Here is a 23910-nt window from a genome sequence, read left to right as displayed (position 1 = left end):
ATGGCATAAACACAGTTAGTACTGTGCAATATAAAGGCATCAGCTGAGATGAGAACATTTGTGGTTCCCACTGCCTCTCAGCTGCCTTTGATTCATGCCTCAAGTCATCTTTGCTCTGTCTCAAGTCATCTTTGCTCTGTCTCTTTCTACACAGAATCTCACCAGTTTCTTGAGAAGGCTAATAGCAACTGATCATGAGATTCCTCTCCCTTTCATCATCCCCTCTCTCTGGGCTATCCTTTTTTCCCTGTTAGAGTTGCTGAAGTCTTTCAGCTATTGAACTAACAATTCCAGAGGTGTCAGTGCTCACACCTCTGCTTTCCTCATTTACTTCTACTCCTTGTGTTCTTGCTTTACTGTTCCCTTTCTCTGCTTGCTCTCTTGTATTGCTTTGTATGGAGACTCTCCTGATATCTTCTGCTACCCATTTTTCTGGTACCATTTTGTGGGGAGCTTGAAGGACTCAATTTTTCTCTCCAAAATCATTCACCTTCTTCACATCTGAGTTAAGTGAACACACAGGTACTTGTAGCAGCTATCTGGAGTTACATTGTCATTGATTTTACCCTGCAGAACTGCCATTCTGAGGGGGTGACTCTTAAGCTTTGTTGAAGTCTCTGTTGAGGCCTGTGTGTATCCAAAGTATTATTGATTCTTTTGGACTTTCCCAACAACTGCTGGCAAATGTACTTTTCTTTAACTTCCATTCTCTCCTGGCTCTCATGTTTGTTTCTTCACAGCAGCAACTGGATGGTCATTCTCACTTTGCAGGTTTCTTTGGATTTTGCAGTTTTCAGTCTCATAGCCTTCCCCTACCTGCTCTTTTTTCATGTAGTCCCATCAGTAAACAAACTTCATTCCTCTGCATGTTGATGACTCGAAGTTTAGCAGTACTACATCATCTTCTGCTGTCCAAATTCAAAATTGCTGTGATCTCTGGCTTAAGAGGATAAATCATATCCTAAACTCATTGTGAGAAGTGGAGTTCTTGATCTTTCTGAAACCCTTTCCATAATTCTCTCATTTTTCCTTTTTATCACTGAGGCATCATTTTTATTCTGCTTTTTATTCAGTGTTGCAATTTAAGCACCTTTGGACCTCTATATCACCTTGCCCATGCTGTAGTTAATCTTGGTGGTTCCTTCTTTGTGGTATTTATAAGATAATACCCACTTACATGGGTGGCATTTACCACTTCACAATTATTTCTGTTGCTGATTGCTTTATTTTTCATTGTTCTTAAAAAATGCAGTCATATTGTTGTGATGGCTATCCAAAAGTCAGCATCAAAAATTACTTCCCCTATGTACAGGAGTTGAGGGCATGCTCCTGCACACCAGTATTTCCACAGCAAAATGTGGTTAATTCCTCTCAGAACAGTCCTTGTGCTTCTGCTGGTATTCCTGACATTGTGCACACAAGAAGCTGCTGTGGTGCCTCTCCTGAGGGACTTAGACTCCGAGAGGTTGAATGAAGGCTGAAATGAAATTCAGAGGAGTACTAGTAAATTTTCACTGTTGCTTTTTACTTTACTTAGCATGCACAATCCCATCACTTACAGGGAAAAATGACAGTGATTTTTCTGCTGCTGTGACACCAGTGCTCTCATCCATGTCACTATTTCATTGTTGGGGGGAAGTATTGAAGCCTTTTCCTCTAGGCAACCCCTACTTGACAGCTGCAGATAAATTTGTGAAAAAGAGAATGTGAGGGTTTGGTTCAGAAAAGAAATCACATCCTAGATTGGTGATAAAACAGGCTCTTTGAAACTTCCATTAGATACTTTAAAGTGTCACTATAGCTGTAAAATGCCTCATTGAAGAGGAATTGCTGTGTCTCCATACAGTTTTTCCTGATCCATAGCCCCATATCCTATGTTTATACTGTTAACTGTTAACAGACTCAGATCTTTAGAGGTCATTTAATGGACTAGACTGTATTTTTCTTGTCATTGAAGTTCTCCACATTAGTGGCCTTTATTGATCCAAACATCATCTGCTGTGCTCAGCCTTCATGTTGTAAGACCACGCCAATATGTGATTTGAAAGGTGAACTGGTGCTATTAACGATTTCTTGGCACAGCACAGTGGCTGCAACAGACACCCTCCTGTATAGAAAAGCTTTGCTGATAGGTTTACTAATTTACTAATTGCTAGTAACCTCTTAGTTCCCTCCATATCTGTTAAACACAGAATTTCCATAGAGGTGTGAAATTTTTCTGTTTGGAATTCTTTCCTAAGTGCATAATGTCATTTCCACGAGGATGTGTGTGATTAGAACAGGCTGTGCAAATAATTTGGTGATAGATTTTGTAGGAAAAACAGATTCAGTGTGCCCACTTAGTAGAAGAAAATAATTCTAACTGTATCTTTTCTCTTTTTCCAGCAAAAAGCCAGAGATAATAGAGCTGCTTTGCGCATCAATAAAGTACAGATGTCAAATGACTCCATGAAAAGGCAGCAGCAACAGGATAGCATTGATCCCAGCTCCCGCATCGACTCCGACCTCTTTAAAGATCCATTAAAACAGAGGGAATCAGAACATGAGCAGGAATGGAAATTCAGACAGGTGTGTAGCATTTAAGGTGTTTTGTTATTTTCTCCCTGCTTTTTATTGCAATGCAGGAATCTGTTGTAATAAAATCAATTTGAATCTTTCTTTGTAGAAGAGTATACAGTCAGCCATTCTGCTCGGGAAGAAAATAGATGTTACCAGGAGATAAACTGTTTGTAAAAAACCTTTTCTTTAAATTTTGACTCTTAAATCCTGTGTATTATAGAAACAGATTGTTCTTTCTCTGCATGGGTGGTCGCTGCAGTAGTTTTTTATTACATACCCTGTATTGCAGTAACTTTGTCCCGCAGACTGCTGCCTCACATGGGGCTGGATGTTTCTCTAAGCCCACACCAGTGCTGCATGTCAGTTACCTTTGTCTCCAGAGTATAAGGTTGGAAAGCAGTGATGCTCTTTAGGCATCCTGGGAAATGCTTATTCCCAGGCAAGCAAGATGCATGTCAAGGTAATTAAACTTCACAAATAGCTGGACTCTCTGCTCCCTTTGCATTTAAAATTTGCAATTATTTGTAACTGATACTGGATGTGTCCTGAGGTTTTAATTATAGAATCAGTCATTAGAAAGATTTTGTACACCCTTAACTTAGAAGTGTAACATATTTCCTCATAATTTTAAAACAGCAAATGCGACAAAAAAGTAAGCAGCAGGCCAAAATAGAAGCCACACAGAAGCTTGAACAGGTGAAAAATGAGCAGCAGCAACAGCAGCAGCAACAGCAGCAGCAGCAGTTTGGTTCTCAGCAGCTCCTGAACCAGTCTGGCTCAGACACACCCAGCAGTGGGATCCAGAGCCCCTTAACGCCGCAGACTGGCAATGGCAGCATGTCTCCTGCACAGCAGACATTCCATAAGGATCTGTTCACAAAGCAGCAGCTCCCTGCTACGCCCACGTCGGCGCCCTCAGATGATGTGTTCCTAAAGCCACAGGCCCCACCTCCCACTCCCACCCGAATCCCAGTGCACGAATCGCTGGCTCAGTCTCAGACTCCTCAGACACCATCACAACAGATGTTTTCTCCAGGTTCCACAAACACAAGGCCTCCTTCTCCGATGGATCCCTATGCTAAAATGGTGGGAACACCCAGACCAGCACCCATCAACCAGAGCTTTGTCAGAAGGAACCCCATTGCCCCCTTGGATTCCTGTGCAGCACAGCCCTCCATATCTCGGGAGCCATCGGGCAGCAGGCCCTCGCCAGTCAGGGACTCATGTTCTTCATCTCCAGGTAGCAGTGATCCCTATGCAAAGCCCCCAGACACACCCAGGCCTGTCCTGCCATCAGAGCAGTTCTCCAAACCTCTGGGAGTCCCCCGGTCACCCATAGTTATGGAGCAGTCAGGGAAGGTTCCTTTAGGTGCCGGAAGCAGCGATCCATTTACGAAGCCGGCTCCTAGGACTGACACCTTTCAGAGACAGAGAGTAACCTCTGCTGATGCCTATGCACGGCCTCCATTGACTCCCACTCCTGCTCCTGTGGATGGGAGCCCTGGACCTTTCAAAACTCCTCTGCGCCCTCCTCAGTCCCCGCAGGATCCTTACTCCTCCATGCCAGGCACGCCCCGGCGCGTCGCTGTCGATCCCTACGAAAGGCCCCCTCTGACACCCAGGCCCGTGGATAACTTCTCCCATTCCCAGGCCAATGATCCCTACAGCCAGCCTCCCCTCACTCCCCACCCTGCCATGAAGGAGCCTTTTGCCCACCCGCCGCGCATGGTGCGGCAGCAGGGTGATTCTTTCCCTCAGGCTGGGCCCATCTCCAGGCCAGCCTCTCAGGACCCTTACTCCCAGCCTCCAGGTACTCCTCGGCCAGTTGCTGATCCTTACGCCCAACCCCCAGGAACTCCTCGTCCCACCACGGTGGATCCATATATGCAGCAGCCACCAACACCAAGGCCTGCTCAACCAGCAGATCTGTTTGCTCAGTCCCCAGCAAACCAGCAGAGACATTCTGATCCCTATGCCCAACCTCCTGGAACACCACGGCCAGTTCTCAGTGATCCTTACTCTCAGCAGCCAGCAACCCCAAGGCCAGGGATTCCTGAGGGGTTTAACAGACCTGCCGTGACAAGGCCAGGACTAATAACAGGTAGAGATCCTTTCCTGCAGACACCACAGAGCAGGTTGCAGGGCACTTTTGTCAGGCCATCAGACCCATGTTCTCAAACACCCAGGTCTGCAGGACCTGCAATAACAGATTCCTTTAGCCATGGTGCAGCTACTCCAGCACATGACCCATATGATCAATCACCAATGACTCCAAGACCTCAGCCAGAATCTTTTGGAACTGGTCAGCTGGCCCATGATGCTGCTGAGCAGCCACGGCCTGGATCTGAGGGCACCTTCAGTGCGTCTGGAAATGCTCCCATGACTTCTCAAGGACAACAATTTCCCAAAGTTTCACAAGTTCCTGGCCCAGCACCCACCACGGGAGTAACAGATACACAGAACACCATGAATATGTCTCAAGCAGATACTGAGAAGTTAAGACAGGTGAGAATTCTGATGATATTAAAATTCTGGAAGTAGAAGAATTTCCCCCGTTCTTGTTAACACTTGAAGGTTTTTGCCATTAAACATAACTAGGTGTAAGATATGTATTATCTTAGTTTACTTAATATGTTCCTTTGGTCCTTCTGGATAGAACCACAATATACAGAATACAGAAACATCAGTAATTTCTAAGGAGTTTGGACAAAATCCAAAAAAAGAAGCAAAGGCTGTGTTTGAAGCCACTGAAGACATAGATGGTTGGTCTGTAGTAGTGCCTTTAGCTACAGTCTGAGTTAAAAAAAAAAACATTTTAAAAGGTCAGTTTGTTCTATTCTGTAACAAATGAGGTGTGGAACTGATTGTCAGTGACTTGTTCAATGGCTGGAGAAGGGAGTACAGGCACAGATCTCAGACCATGTCTGACTTTGCAGTTGGCCAGTGTGTTGAGATGAATCCTTCCCTTGGTTGCAGCTCTTCTTGAGGCACATTCACTCCAAGTTTCTGTCCATGAATGGCAAACAGCTCTTGCTAAGAGATAGAATTACATTCAGCTTGGGGAAAGCTGCTCCATCTTCTGTTTGGAAGGAGGGATGGGAAGTGAATTTAATGGAAAACCAGTGGTTTATCATAGTGGTTATCCTACAGAGTTAAGAGTGAATTCTGCAGCTATGGTGTAAAAACCTTCTGCTGAATTTTCTTCAGTGGACCTCTAGTCACATTTGTCTCTCAGAATGCACTTTTCCCGTGGTGAAAGGGCCTGCATTACTGGAATAGAAAAATGGAAAGAGAGTTGCTTCCATGTTAAATGGTAGAATGGGATCACACCATACACTTTACCAAGAGGTCTGGATGTTAAGTTGGGTTGCCAGCACCCTGCACCATTTGACCCTCCTTCTCATTTCTGAGGTGATTGTTGTTTTTAATAATATTTTCTTTTAACAAGTGAAGAATTTCTTTCCTCAAAAAGTAAACCTAGCTGAGTGCAACACTTCAAAAGATGTCAGTTGCAGTGTCAAGTATAATGATTTATTTTCTTGTAAACAGCGCCAGAAGCTCCGTGAGATTATTCTACAGCAGCAGCAGCAGAAGAAGAATGCAGTTCGCCAGGAAAAGGCCTTGCAGGACACAGCAGCTCCTCCCCATGCAGCCCCTCTTCAGCATTGGCAGCAAGACAACTTAAATCAGATCTTTAACCGCCCTCCTCCTCCCTATCCTGGGAATATCAGATCCTCTGTGGTCCCTCCAGGTGGGCCAAGGTTCTCCATGTACCCGAAGGAGCAGCGTGGGCCCTTCCCTGGGGATGGGCAGTTCAACAGGCCCCAGTTTCCAGGAGACATGAACACCATGGGGATGAGACCTCATGGTCTGAGGTGAGCTCTTGCATCTCTTAAACTCAGGGGTAGTTGAAGGGGGTATTTCAGACAGGATGAAGAATCATCCACAGGAGCTGGTAACCTTCCTGAACTCTGTACGTGCAGTGGGGTTTCCTTTAACTTTAGAAGGTGTGTTTTACACAAAGTATTCTACGCTGTTTTGTTGGGAGTAATTCAGAAAAATAAATGGAGAAACTGCAGAAGTAGTCAAACTTATGTGACCTGAGACATCATGTTGTCCATGGCTTTTGGATCATTTAAAAAAAAAAGTAAAATACTTTATTTTTGATGTCTTAATAATGAATAATTTCTAATGAGTATGTGATCAAACATCAGCTTCTGTCTGTGGCATTTTTACAGTGAATGTTACAATGTAAAATGAATGCCAGTATCAGCATACATTCTCAGAAGTTAATTTTTTTCAGTATCTGGATTTATTTCAGTTATTTCTAAATCCACACACTGAGGTTTTTTTACTCTGAATTGCATTAACATGTATTTTAATTACTATGTTAGTTCTGACTGTCAGAGTTTTCTATCCATTATTATTATTATTGAAATTGAAAACAGGTTGTTTATTAAACATAATTAAAGCAATTATTTTATTGTAGTCATAAAGCTCGTTTAAATGTAAGTATAATTAGTCAAAACATTGATTTAAATATCTTGATGAATGCATCATGTAAAGCATTTTGGTGAACAGTTATTTAGTCGTGTGAGACTGAGAAAAAAGATGATTTGCCTTTCATGCTTTATTTTAGATATGGATTTCCAGGAGGGGGCCACGGTCCACCCTCGGGCCAGGAGCGTTTCCTTGGTCCTCAGCAGCCCCTGCAGCGGCCTGGAGTTCCCCCCCAGCTGAGGAGGTCCCTGTCCATTGACATGCCCCGGGCGGTGAGCAGCCCTCAGATCAATAACGCACCCGGCATCCCGCAGCATTTCCCGCCGCAGGGAATCCCGGTGCAGCAGCACAACATCCTGGGGCAGGCGTTCATCGAGCTGCGGCACAGGGCTCCTGAGGGCAGGCCGAGGCTGCCCTTCAGCCCTGCTGCTGCTGCTGCTGCTGCCACCGTGCTGGATGCAGCAGCTCAGCACCAGAGGCACCCCGGCTTCCTGCCCAGGCAGGATTTCCCAGGCCCAAGGCAGGCAGAGCCGCTGAGACACAATTCTCAAGGAATCCCAAACCAGCTGCAGATGGCTGCGGGGTTGGAGCACATGTCCCAGTCCCAGCAGGATCAGATCAATGCTGAGAACCCACCTGCACTTGTGATGCGTTCTCTGGGGCAGCCAGTTGCTGATGCATTCCCAGGAACATCTTTGTCCACATCTGCACCAGTTGACGAATCTGCAAACTTGCAGATTCCCAACCAGCCAAGTGATGGTCTAGAAGAAAAGCTTGATCCTGATGATCCTGCTGTAAAAGATTTGGATGTGAAAGACCTTGATGGGGTTGAAGTCAAGGATTTAGATGATGAGGATTTGGAAAATCTGAACCTGGACACAGAGGATGGGAAAGGAGATGAACTGGACACTCTAGATAATTTGGAAACCAATGATCCTCACCTTGATGATCTTCTGAGACCTGGGGAATTTGATTTAATTGCATACACAGACCCAGACCTTGATGTGGGGGATAAGAAAGGAATGTTTAATGAAGAACTAGACCTTAGTGTCCCCATTGATGACAAACTAGATATCCAGGGCAAGGCAGAAGAACCCAAACAGAAAGAACAAGGTGATACAGCTGTTGCCCCTGCTGAGACCCAGTCTCCACCAAAGAAATCAGCTACAGAAAATGAAATTAAAACAAAAGTACTTTCCCCAAACACTCAAGAGGAAAAGAAGAATGAAAATGAAAAAGGTGATGGAAATACTGAGTCCACAAGTACTCAACAGGCTGCTGAAGTGGAGTTAAAGGATGGGGAAAAGGCTCCTGTGCAACCTGCTAACCCAGAATTCCCTGACAAAACTCCTGCTGTTCCTAGTCAAGATACAACTGTGCCTAGTCCAGATGCTCAGGGATCTGCCCCACTGCCTGTTCAAGGAGCAGTAAGTTCCTGCAGTATTTCTGGGTCCACCCCAGTCCTCTCAAGTTTGCTGTCTAGTGAAAGCTCAGACAATGCTGAAGCAAGAACTCTGGGATCTCCATCTCAATCTCTGCCACCCACACAAATGAACCATGGATCAGGTATTTCACAAACACTCATGACACCTGCTGGACAGATCTTGGAAAACACTTTAAATTCCAATCTGCCCATGGTTCCACGAATGAACCATAATTTTTCTCAAGGGTCACCAAATCCAGGATTTATTCAGGGTCAGTCATCTAATCATAACTTTGGGACAGGACAGACATCGAATCAGACTGTGGCTGTACCAAACCGTCCTGGTCCCAGCGGCATCACTGGTCCCCAGCAGATGATGCTCCCTCAGCCATTAGCTCAGCAGCAAAACAGAGAGAGGCCACTTCTGCTAGAGGAGCAGCCACTTCTTCTGCAGGACCTCTTGGATCAGGAGAGGCAGGAGCAGCAGCAGCAGAGACAGATGCAGGCCATGATTCGCCAGCGTTCAGAGCCTTTTTTCCCCAATATTGGTATGTGGGTGTCCTGTTTGTGTGTTTCTGGTTGGTGTTCTAAAAATGCAGCAACAAATAGTTAAATAATCCACAGGGCTGCCAGAAGCAGGTAAATATGTAGAACTTGAAGGTGGCATATAATAAAAATGAGCCTGCCTATTAGGTACAAAGGGAGTATGGAAATTGAACATGTAGGTGGAATTCTGAACTCTGGCAGAGCTCCTGTTGTCATTACCAGGATCAAGGTAACTCTGCTTTACTGATAATGTTTGTGACATCAGCTGTGTCACATACTCTTTTCATCCTTTAGGTTCTCAAGAGAGAGGGAGTAAATGCATCCTTTGGAAACAAAATTAAGTAATCAAGTGCAGTAGCTGATATTCTTAATATCTGATCTAATAATTTTATGTTTATGGTTGTTTTATGACTTTTTTTGGAGTATTTCTTGTGTCACAAGGAAAGGGATTATCAAAAGCTGTTACTAACCCACAAGTCTAGGCAAGGTCCAGAAATACCACATATAATTCTGCTTGTACTGAAAAAAATTAGGAAAAACTGTGGTTGCTTGTTTAATATAACCTAGCAGTTTGAGCATTCATATCAAGACCATGGCCATCATTTAACTGATAATGAAACACTAAATTTTGAGAATTTTTGAAGTTGTAACTACAGTGACCATCAAGGCCACTCTCATAGTGCATTAGTGGTGGTGTGCCAGTTGCCAGTTGAGATCACAGGAACAACTTCTCTTCCTGAGTCTTAAACCCATAAATAGAATTTATTAATCTGTTGGGTCATAGGCCAGATTTGGTCTAGAGCCCTTCTCAGACTCTCAGACTGACCTTCTTTTGGCTGTGTGTTGTGGCTGAAAACAAGGACAGCTGTTGCTGCACCAACTTCTACAGTTAGAAGTTCTTTAACCTTGAATATCAAAGTGGGGAGGACAATTAATGTGAAATAGGAATGCAGTTAATGTTTTACTGAAGATTTACACATGAACTAAATGTAAACAAGTAATTTCCATTTAATAACTTGTAAAGTTCAGCTGTGTGATTCACTGCTGCTGATTTTGTGTTACAGATTTTGATGCGATTACAGATCCCATAATGAAAGCAAAAATGGTGGCTCTTAAGGGGATCAACAAAGTCATGGCACAGAATAACATGGGGATGCCACCAATGGTCATGAACAGGTAGGCAACTCTTGACACCATTCTTTAGGACTACAGAATGTAAAAGGAAATGACAGAGCTCAGGGAAACTGTGTGCAGGAAATGAAAAAAAAAATGCTTTCTGTCCTGTGGTTCACATTTGATGCTAACACAGGATTATCTCCTAGGAATAAAGCCACTGTGGCAGTAGGAGCTATAAAAGGTATTCAAATGCATCAGATTTGTGTTCCAGTTGTAGTGTCATGGGTCAACATGGCCAGCATGTTGATGCTCTTCTTGTTTTCCCACTTGCTAATTAGGTAATGACACATCTCCCACGGGTTGTGCTAGAAACTGGGGGTGGCCATGTAACAGTGGAACCTCATGTTGCAGCAAATCATTTAATGCTGGGTATAAGTAAGATTTTAGCCCAAGTAGTGGAAGTTCCATCCTCTCCTTAAATCCCTTCTGAGGACAAAAGGAGCCATGAACTGTGCAGGCTGTCCTTAGGGTAGGTGGGGAGTCCATGGGCCAGGGAGAATCTGTGCCTGTTCTTTTGTGTGGCACTTCAAACTGGATTTTCTCTGTCCAGTGCCCCATGATAATAGATGCCTTACCCAAGGTGTAAATTTACCCTACTCCAGTTGACTGTGATGGTGGCCATGAAACCTAAATACATTCAGCTGTTTTTCTTTAAATTATAAAATACTAAAATACAAATACAAACTTGTGTGTGTGTGTTTTCACTGTTCTAGCACAGTAGGTCATGTTTACATCATCTTTCTGAAAAATGTAAAATGCAATAATTGCAACCAAGGGCAAATGCTGTCTGTATTCTCCAGGTGTTGAAAAGATTTGGTACAGAAGTTCAAGTGCATGTCTGTATAATATTTGAGTGCTTTGTTTAATTGAACATAATAAAGTTGTCTCTCCTAATGTGCTGGTTTGCAAGGTTACAGTTTATCTTTCTGTTTCTCAATAGGTTTCCCTTTATGGGTCAGCCAGTGCCAGGAGCTCAGACCACTGAGGGCCAAAATCATATGCAACAGGCAATTACACAGGTAATGCAACTTGTTATGGGCTGGAAACAAAACTGTTCAATAATGATCACTAAGTTCTGGGTATTTTAATTGAATCATGATTTAATATCCTTGTCTGTCTGTTCTACTGAAATTTCTAGGATGGAAGTTTGACACCTCAGATTTCTAGACCTAATCCTCCCAACTTTGGTCCTGGTTTTGTCAGTAAGTAGAGATTTAATAATTTCTTGTATGGGTTGGGATTTTTTTTTTTTTCATTTTGCAGTTCAGTTTTCTTTAAAATGAACTATGGATCCTGTCTCAAAAAATCATCCTTTTAAAATGGAGTCATTCCATCATTACAATGCCAGGTAATGAAGGGGTGTATAGTAACTGCTGTTGCCATTTTTTTTAATGGAAGCTATCATCAACAAAACACCATAAGGAAAGAGGGAAACAGAAAATTAACATTATTTGGATTTGTATGAGAGCAGCAATCTATTAACTGGCAGACTGCTGTATTAGAAACCTGGTCTTGGGTTGGGTTGCAATATTCTGTGCTCAATGAGAACAGCTGTGTGTTGATGGAATTTTTTATTTCAGAAGCAGAAAGTTTTGTGCAGCATCATTGTCATTTGAACAAATACCAGAAAAAGCTTTCCAGACACTGGTTAGGCAAACCTGGCTGGTGAAACACAGTTGTTGAAAGAAATACACTGCACCAGCTTTTTGCATTCCATATTTCTGACTGCCTTAGATCAATTGTGAATCCTAGTCTGTGTGATGAGAAACATTTATTAGCAGAAATTAAAACTGAGCATATGTTGGGAGAGGAAGACCATGTGTAAAAAAGTGTTTCTATCACTACAAATACTTCACTTGATATTTGTGAATAAGAAACAGAAGTAAACTCCTTCACATTTTGCAGAAGCTGAAGTAGCAGCACTGAGTATGCAATAAGGAGCTTTGGCAATATTATCTATATTAATTATTTGTGGTGTGATTCCACATGGCACTCAGCATGGCCCTGCTCTGGTTGGGTGGTGGTGGGTTCTGAGCACTTGAGTAAATCTGGTTTTCAGTTCAGTAGTAGTTACTCTTACCTGGAACTCATTAAAATTTCTGTGCTTTCATGTTTCTCATGATGCTCTCAGTGTTTGCACTCAATTGTCCCCTCAGTTTTTGGGATCAGTTCTGCAGAATTTTTCCCTGCAAGCACCTTGAGGCTGTAGCTCACCCTGAGTAGGTTTAGTTGAGCTGTTCAGTCAGAGCTGTCACTGGCACAGTGACTCGTGGAGGAGAAGGTGGCAGGGTTTGGAGCACAAGGAGGATGTGGTTGTATTTAAATCATGGAGCTGGGTGGTATCTCTGTCAAACAAGGGTCTTCACAAGGAAAATCTCTGCTTTTTTGTGGTGTCCCAGCTCACTGAAAATGTAATCAGGAGAAAAATGGCACCATCACCAGTGTTCTGTCTTGCTTTCTGTGCTTAGTGCAGGTCAAGTGTTATCAGACATGGTTGTTCTGCCTCCAGAAAAACATCAGAGAGCAATGGACTGCCTGTGGCAGACAAGCATTTCTCATTTGAAGGAAGAGCAATGCCTCAGTTACAGCCTAAATGAGAGGCATTTATTTTGGGGGCATGAAATGGCACTGGTGCTGAAGGCCCCATGCTGAGGGCTGACAGTGACAAAGTGATTTTTGCAAAGACAGTATATTTTTTCACTTGGTGAATATTTAATTGTGTTCATCATTTTAATATTTTTCTTTGAAGTTGTAATAAAAATAAATCTTATATGTACAACAGTTTTCTGCAAACACCAGAATTAATCAGGCCATGTTTCCTTTATGTCCTTTTTCCATAATCTCTTTGTACTTGAGTACTTCTAGAGGTCTTCCATGTCCCCTCTTCTGTGGCAGGACAGGGAATCACTGGGTTCTGTAGCAGTAAATGTGGCTTTTCAAAGGCACATTTGCTCACTGGCAAGTGTGTTTCCTCTCACAAATGCAGTAATTTGGATATCTTTCTCCTTTACTCAAGTCAGTCCAAGAACATACCACTTCTTGAAGTACCAAATTCTCTGTCAAATTTGGCTGAATTTGACCCACTAGTTTCTTAAAATAAGGGGGGGAACCTGATGGTTAAACTTGAGCTTTAAAAAGTAGGATGAGCCCTCATCTCCAGGATGAGATCATATCACACTTCATTTCCCTTCTCTCTAGATGATTCCCAACGAAAGCAATACGAGGAATGGCTGCAGGACACACAACAACTGCTTCAAATGCAGCAGAAGTACCTGGAGGAGCAGATTGGAGCCCACAGGAAATCCAAGAAGGCCCTTTCAGCCAAGCAGCGCACGGCCAAGAAAGCCGGCCGGGAGTTCCCAGAGGAGGATGCAGAGCAGCTGAAACACGTTACTGAGCAGCAGAGCATGGTCCAAAAACAGCTAGATCAGGTAATCCTCTGGAATCCAGACTGTTCTCCTTGGCACTGAGCTCTCACAGGGGTAGTGAGTCTTTCCTTTAAATCTTCTGAAAGACACAGTGGAGCTCTACCTGAAGGAGCCACTCCCTGTTTTGTTCTGTGTGTGTAACAGTGTTGCTCTGGAGTGTAGGTGACTCTGGAGCTGCAAAGGAATATTCTGTGGCAAGCATTATGACAAAAAGCTGGGTTACTCCTTTGGGAAGAGGGGAATTCCTCGGCAAAATGACTTGCAGCAGAGTTCTTGACACCATGTAAAGAAAAACTGAAACATTCAGAGAAAAGTTTTAGCATGCAGGGCTTTGTTTCAGGCTTGAGCGAATGTTCTAACCCATTTTTCTTTTTTACAGTTTGAAAATCTATTTTTATTCTATCTTTAGTGTTAGACTAGTTTTATGGTCTGTCTCATTCCTAGATGCTGATCATCAGTATTGTGTCATGGAATAACCCAGGTGAAAGGGATGTCTGGAGATCGTTTAGTCATGATCAAAGCAGAAATAGCTTCATGATTAAATCAGGTTACTCAGCACCTTGTCAGTCAAGTTCTGTAAGTCTCCAGGGGAAGAGATTTCCCAGCCTTTCTGGGCTCCTGTTTCTACATGTAACCTTTTTCACTGGGCTTTGTTTTCCTTTGCTTACATTCAGCTGGAATTTCACATGTTGTAACTGTGATAATAGTGAGGTGAAACCTGTGATAGTTTTGCTTTGCCCACCAGTAGTTAGTGCTGTGTTCCTCAAGACTTTTATTATAAATTACATGGCATGATTGTCAGGATCAGCTAGTCTTGCTGAAAATGGAAATGCTTTAGAATTAATCCTTTACTAGTATGAAGGAAAAAACTTGGCAGCAGACAGCTTGGAATGAAGTCCTGAGCAATGTCTGACCCTTGAGTTCCCCTGTGTTGCTCCAAGACAAAGTATGTGCTGGATGGGATATTAGTTGGCTCATCTTTCCATTGTGTGGAAGAGGGATGGAGTGGGTAAATTATTTCTACATAATTTTTTTCCCCTTCCACAATGAATCACAAGTAGAACAAATGCAAAAAAAATTCCCTTTAACCAATTTTTATTGCACATACAACAGTCTGATCTTTTGGTGGAGTTAGACTGAAGTAACAGCTTTAACCATGACATTGCTGGCAGATCCATTTACTGCCCCATAATTAAGGTTCTCCTATTTGTAATTTTTTAGTTTAAGTTTAATCTACTTCTAGCAGAAGCCGTCCACTGCCCTTTAGCCACTGATTTAGACCAGTGTTTGATTCATCCACGTCCTAAGCAGCATTTTGTTCTGTACCTAATAGAAGCTTAAATGAGGTTTAAAGCATAGTTTTAGCCACCTTCTATTGGAAGCAATTTGCCACTCTTTCAAATCAGATCAAGTCATTTTTCTGCAATCAAGCTCCTGTTAGTTTTTGAAAAGTCTCTGTATGTGTGGAGAGAGAAAAGAGCTGCTGCATCCCTGGGAGTGGCTGGTCCTGGACACAGGCACAGAGAGCACAGAGCTGAGTGTGCCCCAGGAGCTGCTGTGAGTCAGGGTTATTGGCCAGGCTTGGAGCCCCACAGACACTGCCAGATGGCCCCTGTGGCACTGTGCCTGTTCTCACAGGCTCTGCCCTGCCCTCCCTGCTCTGCTGACATCTCCAGCTCAGCTCAGGGCCTCTGGGTGTGCTCAGCCCTGGGCCTTGGACAGCACAGCTCATTCCAGGGACAGTCATGGCTGATCCACCCCTGGAGGCTGTGGTGCTTTGGGGGCCTCAAATTGCAGCCCACAGAGCCAGCACAGGTTTAGTGCTGCAGGACCACAGAGGAGCCCTGGAGCACTGGGTCTGTGCAGTGCAGATGGATTCAATCAGAGGCTCTGTGCAGTAGCTCTGTTTATCCAGCAGTGTCAGTGCCAAGGCAGAGCTCATAAATCATCTTGGACCTGGGATTATTGTGTAAATAACCTTTTGGGTGCATCTATCCTGCAGCATGAAGTGTGTCCTGTGGCATCACTGTTACCCTGAGCTTTCTGTCTCAGTCCTTGCTTCAGATAAAGGAGAGGGCTATCACACAATTCAAAATGCATTACAGAGCATTTCTATCCCTACATAAGCTGTGGAAGTCATAATCAGATGAGCAGAAGTGAGAGGGAGATTTTCCATAGTGTGTGTATCATCAAGCAGTGGATTGCAGATCCTTCTGTTTTTATTTTAGTTGGGTCTCTGCAGTATTTCTGAAAGGCTCTTGCTTGTCCAGGTGACAGTGTTGTGTCCTTCCCTCAACTTCTGTTTGTCTAAGCTACAAGGCATAACTTGCAGTGCCCCTGTTGAGTTTATTTTGGTCTTAAAATCTTAAATTTTCAAGCAGCAGTTGCAATTTTCATCAGACATGGGGTGTTTGAGGATCTGCCTGTGAACAAATGGGAATATCCATCACTGTTTTCCTGCAAGCTTTTCCTTTCCAGTTACATCTTTTTAAAACGTTGCTGATGTGTGAACATCATCCATCTCACTGTTTCCCTTTTCCTGTCTGTTCCCAACTGTTGTATTCTGTGCATGGATGATAAGATCTGTAGGACAAGGATCACTGCTGGTTTGTGTTTTTATATTCTCTAGCACAGTGAGTCTTGATGTGTAATTAGAACTTGGAGACAACGCTGTTTGGTCTGAAGTCTTGGGCTGGGGAGTATTTGTGATGAAACAGTGGCTGTTTAGCATTAAAAACACTGCAGAAATTCTGAGGTTCATTGTCTCCTGGAATTACAGTGGTGAGTTACATGCTTTATGCTGCTCACACAGGCAGTTTGTGGCAGAGGTGAATAATGACTGTTTCGATGTTTAGATCCGGAAGCAGCAGAAGGAGCACGCGGAGCTGATTGAGGAGTACCGGATCAAGCAGCAGCAGCAGCAGTGTGGGATGGCCCCACATTCCATCATGCCAGGGGTCCAGGGCCAGCCTCCCATGGTTCCAGGAGGAGCAGCACCAGCAATGAACCAGCAGAGCTTCCCCATGGTGCCACAGCAGCTCCAGCATCAGCAGCACTCAGTGGTGATGCCTGGGCAATCCAACCCCACCAGGATGCCAAATCTATCCGGGTGGCAGCCTGCAAACCCTGCGAGTCACATTTCCATGAATCCAGCGAGGATGCAGCCTCCAATGACACCACTGCCAATTACTCCTGGTGCACCAGCTCCTGTGCCTGGCCCAAATGCAGCTGCACAGTCAGGGCCACCCCCAAGGGTGGAGTTTGAGGACAACAACCCTTTCAGTGAAAGCTTCCAGGAGCGGGAGCGCAAGGAGCGCCTACGGGAGCAGCAGGAGCGGCAGCGCATCCAGCTGATGCAGGAGGTGGATCGGCAGAGAGCTCTGCAGCAGAGGATGGAGCTGGAGCAGCACAGTATGATGGGGCCTGAAATGAACAACAAAACATCTTTATCTCAGATACCTTTCTTCAATTCTGAGCTGCCTTGTGATTTCATGCAAACCCCTCGGCCCGTGCAGCCGTCCCCACAGCAGCAGCAGCAGCAGCAGATGGGGCAGATCCTGCAGCAGGGTGCTGTCACCTCCCCTCCTGCCACCAATTTTATGCAAAGCACAGAGAGAAGGCCAGTGGGACCTGCAGCTTTTGGACCTGATGCATCTGCTGGTGCAGGTGGAGCCCCCAATTTCCACAATGTAAAACAAACTCATGGGAATCTCCCTGGGGCTGCCTTTACACAGAACCAGGTCAGGCCTCCGTTCCCTGCTGCTGTCCCTTCATCTCCAGTGCTGGGGAGCAGTGCCCCATGTGGGTCGGACACTGGTGTGCCCCAGGCTGCAAACATCCCTGTATCAGGCCAGTCTCTCATCCAGCTCTATTCTGACATAATCCCAGAAGAGAAAGGCAAAAAGAAAAGGACACGGAAAAAGAAAAAGGACGACGATGCCGAGTCCATAAAAGCCCCGTCAACTCCACACTCGGATATCACTGCACCATCAACCCCAACCATTTCTGATGCTACCTCCACCCCCACAGTGAACACCCCCAATGAGCCACGGCACCAGGATGAGCTGGAGTCCCTGGAGCTCACAGGCCCCTCGACATCCAACACAGCAGAGAGCTCCCCAGAGCTGGAGGGGAAGCTCCCCAGCAGCAGCAGCAGCGTGTCCCAGACACAGCCCGGGGGGAGTGCAGAGGCTGAAAAGGCTACAATGGACACACCCAGCAGCCTCCAAGAAGTTAAACTGGAAAAGGCAGAGACTGATCAATGCTCAGGTCAAGCTGAGCCTAAACCAGAAAATCCAAGCAGTATTAAGATGGAGGAGGATAAGGTCACCTCACAGCCAAGCTCTTCAGCTCCGAGTCCAGCACAGCCACCCGGTGCTCTGGCAGCCAAAGGGGAGTCAGGGAATGAACTGCTGAAACACCTGCTAAAAAACAAGAAGTCCTCATCTCTTCTAAATCAGAAACCAGAGAACAGTGGCCGAGCAGAAGAGGAGGCTTCTGGGGATAAAAAGTTAGCAGAGAAGCAGAGTCCAGCTGAAGGAATGGTGAGCCTGGGACTGGTTTTGTTACACTGTGGTCAGCAGCAGTCCAGTCTGGTCTGTGCTTTACTGTGTGGGGATATAACCTACCTGTACAGGGGTGGAGGAAATAGCTTTAAGGAACTTTAGTCTCTTTCCTGCCTTTGCTCCACAAGTAAATCACCTGTGTTGAGCAAAGAATAAATTTTAGTATGGCTTCTTAGGTCAGCATATTCAGAAGTCACTAAAATGTAAAAAATAGTACTTTTCCACAGAAAATTGTCTTCAAAACTACCACTTCCTAATATTAAGGCAGGCTTTTACAGTATGATTCCTAATTACTCACTGGTATGTGGGGTATATGTCTGTACAGAACATGGTGTGTCTCCTTTCTCCTGTGATTCCACCTGAGTTGTCTGTATGATTTATTAATTTATAAGGTCTTTAAAAACAGACCTAAAGAAAAGTGCTTTCTTTGGAGGTAGATACACTTTACACTTAGACTTGTTAGTCATTTTATTGTAATCTTAATCTCTGCTTTTGGATTTTGACTGCTTAAACTCTAAATTAATTCTTAACACAAAATTTAAATGTGTTTAAAAGGAAAAAATAGTCATAAAAAGTAAAGACAATTGTGAGCAGCTTGTAATTAAATGTAAAAGATCTACAGTTGAAACATGTGTTAGGAATATTAAAATACTAGTGGTAGGGGTCATGTAGAGCTGTTTAAAATAATAATGAATTTTTTAAAAATGGACTTGCCCCTGTAGCATTAGAGTCCCATCCTGATCCCTTTTACCCAGCTATGTTTCCATGAGAAGAAAGGCTTTGCAGATTTGTACTGGAAGTATTTAAGCAAGTGGTACAATCCAGAAAGGTTTCACAACACTTTTTTTGCTGCTAACCTCAAAATACTTGTGTATTATATTAACTTCTGTGCCTCTCTTCTGCCACCAAGTCTGTCTTTCATTAGGCCCTCATGAACATCTCCAAGGTTTCACGCACATGTAACTTTATTTTAGGGGGTATTCAAAAGAGAATGTTCCTGGCCTGTAAGTTTTTAATGATGTTTTCAGATGTCAGTGGTGTTAATGGGAGGTCATAATTCTGTCTGTAGGGGCAGTTTAGCAGTTCCACCTGCCAGTAAAATAATAATAGCACTTTGTTATCAGTGAGATTTATTACTCTGTGCCTGTGCTTTCAGAGTCATGCATTAAATTGGAGTGAACTGTGTATTAACATGTCAAAAACTCTGCTGCACTTCCTTTTTTCACACAGCAAAGTGCAGGAGCCCAGATGCAAGGAGTATTTGGGTGCAGTAACAGCCAGCTCCAGAGAGCAGATGTAGGGCCTGAAACCAAGAAGCAGAGAAACAAGAGGGCTCAGAGGACGGGAGAGAAGGCGGCTCCTCGGTCCAAGAAGAGGAAAAAAGAGGAAGAAGAGAAGCAGGCAGTTTATCCTAATGCAGATACCTTCATCCAGCTGAAACAGGTGAGTGTGCAGGGGCTGGCAAAGGCAGCCCAGAGGCCTTGTGGAGCTGGGGATTTCTCCCAGTGGAAGTGAAGTTGATGCTTAAGTTGGAATTTTGAGCACAAGTTGGGGAAAATGTGAACTTCCACAAAATCAGGGAATTTAAAGTTGGGTGTTTAATTTTGGAAGGTGGGCTGACATGGCTGGTAGTCCCAAAGCCACAGAGTTCCTGTCAGCTCTGGCAGCCTCTGGATGAGCTGGAGCTGAACAATTTCCTGACAGTGGATAAATTCCAATTCTTCTTTTAAATTAGAAACCACTCTACTGACTGAAGAATTTCAGTGTTCTGTCTCAGACTTAATTTCTGACTTTTTTTTTTTTCTTTTAATACAGCAACTTTCTCTTCTGCCTTTGGTGGAACCAATAATTGGAGTGAGCTTTGCACACTTTCTCCCTTATGGCAGTGGCCAACTCAATGGTGGAAATCGACTTGTGGGAAGTTTTGGTAGTGCTACTCTTGATGGGGCTTCAGATTACTACTCCCAGCTCATTTACAAGGTATGGTTTTAACCTGAATTTCTGTTGTGTGCTCTCTGTGGGAAGAGAAATCCATGATATTATTACTGCTAGTCAGAGTTCTTGCCTTTTATGCAACTAGAAGAAAAATAACCTTCTATTGCTAGACTAGACAGTGTGAAACAGTCACCATTGTTTCACTCTCTGAAAGTGGAACTGGTTCTGGAACTGTGTTGTTGTAAAGTAATGAAAAACTACAATGCTCTTTTAGCAAATGGATGCTAAATAATGAAAATTGTAATTACAGTTTTGTGGAGCAGAAAAGACTGAATTCTCAGTATTTTGCAAAGTCTTTGAAAGCATTAAACATTTCTTAATGTGAATTAAATAAGAAATAGACTTTTTCTCATTTGCTCACCAAGCCCTAACTAAGACCCTGGGAGCTCTGAACAAAATAGACTGTTTGTTGATGAGTTAATAACCCACAGCATTTAAAACTTAGCCTCTGAGATCAGAGTGGCAGTACTGGGAGGGCAGTGGGATACTGAACAGACAGAATCAAATTTGCTGCTTGGATACCCTAATGTAAAAACCTATTAAAACCATTGGTGTTTTCTCCAGCCTTACACAGTGTGTAAGCTGAGAATGGGACCTACAGAAATCAGTTCTTGTGGTAAAAAGTAAGTAATGAGGATTAGCTTTGTGGGCATGACTGCAGGAACAACAGATACTGGAGTTCTCATTTAATTTTCATTTAAAATATGGGCAGTTGAATAAACTGGTGAGAGGTAGCACAGAGTATGAACTTGCAGAGGATCTGCTGCTCCATGGTTGCTGCTTCAGTGAAGCTCATCCTGTGCTGAAGGGGAGGCAGCTTCCCCTTGAGGGGCAGCTGGGGAAGCTGCCTTGTTCCTGGTGCTGGAGTCACTGTGGAGCAGCTCTCAGCATGGAGTTGGGACCTTTGCTGAAACTGTAGGGACCTGTTTGAAATGATTCCTTACAATGTTCTTTGTGCATTTTTGTAAATCTTTTGGTAGTGTACTTGGCAGTGTTTACTCATGTGAACTGTTCCTCTGATATCCCTGATACAAGAAAAGCCCATCACTGTGTCTTGTACTGTAGATTCCTTTGTGTCTCATGCCTTGTTTCTCAGCTATGGCTGCGTATCAGTTCTACATCTGGGTGTAAAACTCTGAGTGGGTTGCATTGTCTGCTACTGGAACAGGGCAGGTTCTCTCCCTGTGTGTGACAGTGTTCACAGGGGTCTGAGGATGAGGGAAGAGATGAGGATCTGACTCTATGTTTCAGAAGGCTGATTTATTATTTTGTGATACATGTATTATATTAAAACTACACTAAAAGAATAGAAGCCTTCATCAGAAGGCAGGCTAAGAATAGATAAAGAATGATAACAAAGGTTTGCAACTGACCGAGACAGTCTGGACAGCTGGGCTGTGATTGGCCATTAATTAGAAACAACCACGTGAGACCAATCACAGATGCACCTGTTGCATTCCACAGCAGCAGATTGATTATCATTGATTAATCAATGTTTACATTTTGTTCCTGAGGCTTCTCAGCTTCTCAGGAGGAAAAATCCTAAGGAAAGGATTTTTCAGAAAATATCATGTGTTCCATCCTGACTGATGGTTCTCTAACTCCTGTCCTGCAGCAGAACAATCTGAGCAATCCCCCGACCCCCCCTGCCTCTCTCCCTCCCACGCCGCCGCCCGTGGCCTGCCAGAAGTTGGTCAATGGCTTCGCCACCACCGAGGAGCTCGCGGGCAAGGCCGGAGTGCTGGGGGGCCATGATGGTAAGGCTCGTGTGTGCTGAGGCTGTAAGGTCTGTCCTGCCTGTAGCAAATGGCAAAATAGATCTTGGAATCACAAAACATGCTGAGTTGGAAGGGTCCCACAAGGATTATTGAGTCCAGCTCCCAGCCCTGCACAGGACACCCCCAGAAATCTCACCCTGTGTCTGAGAGCATTGTCCAAATGTGCTTGGAGCTCTGTCAGGTTTGGTGCCCAACCACCCTGTGGGTGAAGAACCTTTCTCTCATATCCACCCTAAACCTCCCCTGAGACAACTTCAGGCCATTGCCTTGGGTCCCTTTACTGGTGACCAGAGAGGAGATCCACACCTGCCCCTCTGCCCCCCATCATGAGGAAGCTGGAGGCTGCTGGGGGGGCTCCCCTCAGACTCCTCCAGGTTACCCCTAGATGCTTCTCAGCTCCTTTATAAAAGCAAAATGCCCAGACTTCTCAAGGTTATAATCATGACTAGCCAGCAATATTTTACACCAGTATAGTGTCAGGTGTTGGTGCCTTTGCCTTGTTCCTGTTCAAAAGCATGTTGAGAGCTAGGCACACTCTTAAGAAATGAGAAAGAAAACCTTAGGATTAGTTTTTTGGGTCCAGTACAAGTGACTGGCATGAGCTCCTTGGTTGAGTGAGCTCAAAGCAGCCTCTCCAGAATGTGTGCAGTCAGTGTGTATTTCCTGGTACTTACAATTTGGACAGTTAAAATTGCTTCCTATTCTTTATACTGGGTCTTTGTAAAGACTATTCAGTGATTAAAATCCTTTTTTTTTACACTCCTTTTCCTTTGTTGTTTCAAAATTGTTGATTTTTTGTAGTTTTGTGGGTTTTTAAAGTAAACAAACATCCTCTCATAGTGGCAGAAGACACACTCAGAAGCCTTTCAGGCCCTGTTTACTCAAAATTTGCAGGTTTTTGTAAAAATGGAAGTTGATCCTGAATGATCACAATTGTTTGAACTCCCAAATGTCTTGAGAGTGGTGTCACCGTGAGGCCCCACCCACACCCAGCAGGCAGCATGTCAGTCACTGCAAGAGCTGTGCAGATGTCTCATTGTGCTGTGCCTCTCTGGTTTCAGTTACCAAAGCTCTGGGGCCAAAGCAGTTCCAGTTGCCTTTCAGACCACAAGATGATTTATTAGCCAGAGCAATGGCTCAGGGCCCCAAAACTGTGGATGTTCCTGCTTCACTTCCAACACCACCTCACAACAACCAGGAGGAGTTAAGGTAGGTTTTACTTGACATCTTCAAAAAGGTATTTGGAGCAGATTCTGTGATCTTTCATTGGATGGGACTGTGAAGGTGTGGAGAAACAAAATCCTTTTTGCACAGGCACAGAAGGGCAGAGAATGGAATGGGATCATTTTAACTCTTAACATTCCTTGTGTAGAGAGCAGCAGTGAAGTAGGTGATTCCAGCCACTGCTAGACTCTAGATTCTGCTAAATTGTTAGGGATTCCTTGCCTCGATCTTTTAAAAGTGGAAGAAAACTATTCAAATAGGTGCTTTTCCTGGAGCAATGTAGTGCTGTAGTGACAGGTGACTGCTGTAGCAGCAGCAAGACTGTGCAAGAGCCAGCCTGAAACTGCAGAGATCCACTCAGTTTCCCAAGTGAGAAACACTGGCTGGAACTTGAATCTCCCTGCAGAGATCTTCCCTTTTGCCTCCCTTTCACTTGCCTTCCCAAAATATGGGTGTCTGTGAAGCACTGGAGCCTGAATGTGGACAAAGGCCAGACAGTTTAAATATTAAAATAATTCAAAAATAAATGCTCATTTTTTTACCCTGAGGGATAGAGCCATGGGGAACAGAGGGTTTGGCTCTGTCAGTGTCTTTGTTTTCTTTATGGATCTTTCCCAAGAAATGGAATATGTGTGCAATGGAATATGAGATACCCAGAGGTGATGGCCAACCACCTTCTTGTGTTCTGTGACCAGGAACAACCAGCAAGTTCATTT

General features: G+C 44.1%; 1 protein-coding gene across 10 annotated transcripts in view; it reads left to right on the top strand.

Moving 5' to 3' along the window:
- The window catches only part of KMT2C (lysine methyltransferase 2C), a 189195-nt gene that overhangs the window by 153313 nt on the left and 11972 nt on the right, over nucleotides 1-23910 (top strand). For 8 of the 10 annotated variants that reach the window (XM_063179854.1, XM_063180247.1, XM_063180480.1 and 5 more), the window contains 13 exons: nucleotides 2386-2568; nucleotides 3196-5064; nucleotides 6109-6434; nucleotides 7199-9030; nucleotides 10093-10204; nucleotides 11145-11223; nucleotides 11343-11406; nucleotides 13403-13635; nucleotides 16488-18176; nucleotides 19428-19640; nucleotides 20013-20177; nucleotides 21808-21949; nucleotides 23032-23179. In XM_063179854.1, coding sequence (XP_063035924.1) covers nucleotides 2386-2568; nucleotides 3196-5064; nucleotides 6109-6434; nucleotides 7199-9030; nucleotides 10093-10204; nucleotides 11145-11223; nucleotides 11343-11406; nucleotides 13403-13635; nucleotides 16488-18176; nucleotides 19428-19640; nucleotides 20013-20177; nucleotides 21808-21949; nucleotides 23032-23179 — 7055 coding nt within the window. The remainder of the gene's footprint in view (nucleotides 1-2385; nucleotides 2569-3195; nucleotides 5065-6108; nucleotides 6435-7198; nucleotides 9031-10092; nucleotides 10205-11144; nucleotides 11224-11342; nucleotides 11407-13402; nucleotides 13636-16487; nucleotides 18177-19427; nucleotides 19641-20012; nucleotides 20178-21807; nucleotides 21950-23031; nucleotides 23180-23910) is intronic. The other 2 variants (XM_063180559.1, XM_063179934.1) reach the window with 1 other exon arrangement.

The sequence above is a fragment of the Melospiza melodia genome, chromosome 1 (genome assembly GCF_035770615.1).
Source record: "Melospiza melodia melodia isolate bMelMel2 chromosome 1, bMelMel2.pri, whole genome shotgun sequence".
NCBI classification, from domain to species: Eukaryota; Metazoa; Chordata; class Aves; order Passeriformes; family Passerellidae; genus Melospiza; species Melospiza melodia.
This window is presented reverse-complemented; position numbering and strand designations above follow the sequence as displayed.